Genomic DNA, 6,000 nt, shown 5'->3' on the forward strand with positions numbered 1-6,000 from the left:
GCTTTGGTTGGTCCTAAATATGTAAACTCAACGTAAGCAGAAAAGTGCAACAGACCTACTGACTGTGTAAATCATGTGCATTGAGTTCAGTGCCTGTCCTTGGTGCTGAATGTGGTAGTTATGGCCCGACCTTCCAATCATATTACATTACCTCCGTAACCAGAAAAAAAGTGCAAGGGACCACATCCGGGGCGTTTTTTTATATACCTAGTGACCGTTAAAACCACGTGCATTGAGTTCAGTGCCTGTCCTTGGTGCTGAATGTGGTAGTTATGGCCCGACCTTCCAATCAGATAACGTTTCCCCCACTAAACGTTTTCTATAGCTTCTGCGTGGGGTACTTTTCTTTACATAACGTGCATTTCGTATTAGTAATGATTCGACTGCTCTGTCCTTGGTACTGAAAACCCCAACCTTCTGTTGTAATTGGTGACCTACATGCTAAAACGTTTCCGATAGCTTTTGCGTCCACGGGACTAAGTCCTACTCTTAAGTTTAAACGTGGCAAGAGCCGCCACAACCATTTTACATGTTATATCCTTTCATATGTTTTTCTTTTAATATTTGACTGCCGCATTCCGTCCGTTTAATGTCGGCCTTTTTTTACCACTTTCTTCATCACTGTAACAAAAACGTTACATTGCGGAAAGCAACAGAACTGCAGTATGAACCTTCAATAACATTTTCCTGAATGATCCTTAGCAGACTATATGCAACATTCTACGCATGCCCTTGATGACAATTTTTGTCGTTAGCGGTTGTATGCGTAAATTATCTTTCTTTACAAAAAAGTACAAATGTCTTGTGAAAACACATCTTTAATTGTCGATTTGTCACCAATCAACTGTACACATCGTAAATTCAACAAACTTTCTGCGCTCAATAAAAACTCAATACAACGGATAAATTGTTACACCTTGTTAGCAACTTTATGATTCAAAACTGATCCATACCCAAGTTAAATGATTAAGGAAAGTTACAAGTTCCCTTGAATCCCCCAAAATGTCTTTACTTATCTATTATCTGACCAAAGTAGGATATGGGGCAGCCATACGGCTGTTTTATACGTCCTGTGGCTAAAATAAAGTCTTCTTTTCTCAAATATATATATTTCTTGAAAGGACTACATACCATGCTTTTGTTGTTACTTGGCACAAAACGGTTACACGTGTAATGAAAGCTGCATAGCTCACACATAATACCAGGCAAGATGGATGCACACATATCAAAAATATACAAATACTGATCTCATGTCACAAGACAATAAACAAGTTAAGTTTCTGTTTTGCACTCTCTACCATGTCTTCCAGGTCTGAAGGGCTAGTTGTTACCTTTTACAGGAAGATGTTAAAGATCAATTTTGAACAATTCAACAAATCCTAACTTGAAATCCAATATAGTGGGTCCAAGAAGTATCCTTGTGGTACACATCACTGCCATTAGAACACAACAATCCAACAATGTGGGTCCAAGAAGTATCCTTGTGGTACACACCACTGCCATTAGAACACAACAATAGAACATTGTAGGTATGAGAAGTATCCTTGTTGCACACATCACTAGTACACAGCAATATTGGCACTGTTTATACCCTCCAAGCAGAGGTTAGGCTGCGAGACATCAACAAAACAGTACAACATAGAAGCCTGATAAAAATGCCTAAAAATGTCAAAAAACAGCCAAAGCCTAACCTCTGTTGGAGAGTAACTGTTTAAACATTCATCAGTAGAACAAAATACAAAATGTTTAAGTCACAACTGACAGCTGCCTGGTAACACAATACTGACAGAAAGGTGAGGGAGACTGACTCTTTCTCCTGCTGTAGTATCACGTACACAACAATTTAGAAAAACAGTACTCAAATGACTGCCTTCAAAACTATGGTAGAGGTAAAGGTAAACCTATAGCCTTTTTGAGGCTGTATGGACAGTTTGTTGTTATCCACTGTGTCAAAAATGTGGTATTGGATGATACCCAGTTTTACACCTGGGTGGAGGAAAGAAAGTTGTGTAAAGTGCCTTTTCCCTGACATGCCACAACATTTGCGGCATGACAGAGGATTTAAACCCAGGACCTCAGAGTTCTTGGTCAAACATACTAACTGTTACACCAATGTGACTCCACGTGGCAGGTACAAAGTTTTTAAAACACTGCAGTTGGTTCTTTCTACATCCTGCCATATGAGACAAGGCTTCAGATTCAATACTTAAATGTCCAAAGAAGTACATGTACAAGTTTCACCAAGAGACCAAATTTCTTTACAGTGAAAACTGTACCAAACAGGAGATGGGCTATAGTAGGGTATGCTTGGTGCACATCTTTTAGTGCCCTGTCTATGTCAATGTCTTTATTTGCATCATAAACAACATATTTATATTTAGTCACAAATGTTCTGTACACTGACCACATTTTCAACTGGAAAAAAAACTATTTCGTACACTTTTGTTCAATTGCAATCTCAATAAAAACTTGTCCCTCATCATTTAGTCAATTAAATTAATCACCATTTGCACAAGTCTTTCATATTATGATTGTTTAAAATTGAACACTGCCTGACATCTGATATTAAGTGCCCATTTCATTGTCTTTACCAGTGGTACAATAAAGTTGATGGTTATCATGATTGGACGCTTTTCTGAGCAGAAATAAATTAATCTGTTGTTAGCTTCCCTTTCCCAGCTCAATCATCGGTAACAGTATGAAAAAAAAGAGGAAAACTTAATACAACATATGAAAACACTGCAAAATGTGCCAGAAGTTTTTTGGTGTCTTCAAACAGAAACACTGCAAAACCACCAATTCCAAGGGCTGGATCTGGCAATTTTCAGTAGCGGCAACCAGGCACACAGGGTTGGGGTCAGGGTTGGACAAGTCCAGTAGCCCTATTGTCCCGGGCAAGTGAAATTGCCCATTGGGCAAGAATTTCCAATGAGTGAGACTTTGATATGCTTGTTACTTTTCACGGTCATGGCATCAAGCATTGGTCAACACAGAAAAATTGACCCAACCAATAATATGCATAGAAAACGATTCAAATTTTGGGCAAGTGAAAATTTGTTTCCGGGAGGTAAATTTTTTATGTACTTACCCAATAGGACAAGTGAATTTTCGAAAACTTGTCCAACTCTGAAAGTGTGCTTGAATTATTTGATGGAAGTCTGTGGGATACAAGTACACGTGGGATATTGTGAAATATGTTCCAGTCCGGAACACTTGCACAGAATGTTATCACGGCCCGGCGCCCAGTTATGACCTAAAACAATTATCATTCCAAAAGGTGACATCAGCACATCAACACCATATACTGGTATTTCTGATAAACACCTTCACATCGCAAATAACATCTCTCAAATAAAGAAACTCTGACAAACGTTTTTGCTACTAATCTCGTCAAAACAACTCGTGCACAAATAGCACAATGTTGTGCTATAATTGTCTTCTTTAAACCACTGCAAGTTTCACAGTTTGTTTAAAAAAAGTAGTCATCAGTCAAGTCTTTTATTACTTTAAGTCTCCATGACCTGTAAGTAAGTAATACCAACATAAGGATTCAGGGTAAGTATCTTATTGAGACTAGTAGTAGTATAGATGATGAAGCCATCTTGACAACTCACTTTGAGTTATGTCAAAGGCCTGAAGCTTCTGCTTTCAGTAATACTGTTCTTCTCTTTATTGAAATCTAAGTCTCTGTAGTTCAACTGGTAGCAGCCTCACAGTTGAGCTCCTGGTTTAAAACAAAAAATTGGAGACCACAGTTCAATGCTGGGTTGGGCAACTTAGTTTGGGCTGTAGTGGACGTGAAGTGTTCTTAGAGGTAGGGGGAGGGCTAGAAATTCCTCACTGTAAAAATATACCCTACTACTGAAACAGCAAGAAAACTTGCAGCATTCTGTGCCACTACAAAGGTCTGAAAGAATGAGCAATGACGGAAAGGAAGTACTGAGCCTAACACGTTTATCACACCTTTGCCTACTGCTACTTAGCTTTCCCCTTTAATTTCTTTCTATTGCCTCACCTTATTACCTTTGTTGAAAAATAATACAAATTATCAATCAAATTGGTTTGTTTTTTATAACTTTGCATCAACCCTATATCACCCTGTACAAAATAGTTTTCACAAGAAAACTTTATTGGCCTGTATTGTGTGATGGGATTGGTCAATAATTGTTAACCCCTCTTCCCATTGGCTGGCACTCTGGCCAATCAGAGAAGCTAGCAGCCTTCTGGACATCAATCAAGAATTGGCACATCATTTATTGATGAAATTCATGATTACTGTAGATACATAAATTACTGCACCATTGAAATCGACTTTCAAGTTACGAATTATGCCTATTATGCCAAAAATAAAAGGAGGGAAGAAAAATTACTTAGAAATCCAAATAAAAGGGATGCAGCAAAACAAATATAGAAAATACTGTCTGACCCTCCTGGCCCCAAAATAAAAGAAAATGAAAACAAAATGTACACTGCATAATTCTGTCCAGCACAAGTTTTTACATCTGATTGGACAACTTAAATCTCACTCTCCTCTGATTGGTCAAGGCCCTTTGATGGCTCCATCGTCCATGTTCTTGGCTGCTGATTCGATGGTGACAGTGATGATTGACAGCTGTTGATGAGCAGCTACCCAGTCCCCCTCCTCTATAGCGTCCACCACCCCGGGGAAGGTGGCACCGCTGTAGGAGTCGTGTTGGCTCGGTGCAAACACCAGATGTCTGCAGTGCAACACACATGGATGAGTAATGGAAACAGAAATGTTTCAATTGGATGTCCCTGTAGCTCAACTGGTAGCAGCCTCACAGTTGAGCTCCTGGTTTTAATTATCTGGTAACGCAGGGGAGACCCTGGTTCTAATCCTGGGTAGGGCAACTTGGTTGGGCTGCAGCATCATTGGAAGGGACGTAAAATGGGGGTCTCATGTTTGAGAAGGCAAGTTGAGTATGTTGATATACTCATGTAAGTATAAGGTAAAGGCATCTGTATCTGTATCTATATAGCCGGTACAACCGCCGTTCGGCGTAACACACCAGCTTCGCAGGCACGCGGCGCGGCAGCAGCTGGTTATATTACACCGAACGACCCGGAGAGGTAGTCCTACAGTCCTACAGGCAGAGGTAGTCCTACAGTCTTTTTGAGGCCTCAGGGGCAGAGGGTTGTTATCCACTATGTCGAGGGCATGGTATTGAAAGGTGGAGCCCATCGCTCTCCGTTTTAGTTTTACCTCTGCAACTTAAGTCAGGTACTTAGTTTTACAGATGCTTGGAGTGAGGAAAGTCCCAAGAGCACAACATTGGTGGCATGTCAGGGGATTTGAACCCAGAAGCTCTTTATTCTGTTACAAAAACCCTAATGTTACGGCAACACAACACCCTAACTATGGTTAGGATTTTTGATTCTTGCATCAATTATCTAAGGAACCACCAATGGAGAGGTGGTCACCAGTACAGGTTTCACTGTAAAATATACTAGTACATGCAGTATACTTTTTGAAAGACTATCATGTTTTAAATATATAGGAGAAGACCTTCCCATAAAGTCCGTACCTGTACTGGGGTCTGCCTGGGAGTCCCGATGGGTTCAGCATGTGTCTCTCCATCTGCATCAGTTTGTCGTTGTGGCTCCGGATCAACAGGGGGCTGCAGGCACAGAGGAAAGGAGGGCAACATCAGCTTTGGGACCTCATACCTCTGCGACATATGTAGATTTTTTGTAAATTGCTTGTCTTAATTCTGAAGGCTTTTCCTGCTTAGGTTCAACTTCATACAATCTCCGAGCTGTATGGATGAAACAGTGAGGTCGAAAATTTGAACAACTGCTTCTTTCCTTTGCCTGGTTCTTTTGTTCGAATTGACAGTGCTGTTGGTACAATGTGCAGTTGATGTGACAAACTTGAGTTTTCTTGCAGGGTTGGCATGATATGAACAAAATACAACACAGGTAATTCTGTATCACCCTCGGTCCTGGCGCTCCTGCGGCTCAAATCTCCCTCTGGCCTTT

At 40.4% G+C, this 6,000-nt stretch overlaps 1 protein-coding gene across 1 annotated transcript in view; it reads right to left on the bottom strand.

Moving 5' to 3' along the window:
• Positions 1–4,346: 4,346 nt before the first annotated feature.
• LOC118431078 (N-acetylated-alpha-linked acidic dipeptidase 2-like) overlaps positions 4,347–6,000 on the bottom strand; it is a 38,629-nt gene continuing 36,975 nt past the window's right edge. Inside the window, 2 exon segments of the mRNA XM_035842164.1 lie at positions 4,347–4,718; positions 5,547–5,639. Of these exon segments, the coding sequence (XP_035698057.1) occupies positions 4,541–4,718; positions 5,547–5,639 (271 nt within the window). The 3' untranslated portion in view covers positions 4,347–4,540.

The sequence above is a fragment of the Branchiostoma floridae genome, chromosome 14 (genome assembly GCF_000003815.2).
Source record: "Branchiostoma floridae strain S238N-H82 chromosome 14, Bfl_VNyyK, whole genome shotgun sequence".
Taxonomy (NCBI): Eukaryota; Metazoa; Chordata; class Leptocardii; order Amphioxiformes; family Branchiostomatidae; genus Branchiostoma; species Branchiostoma floridae.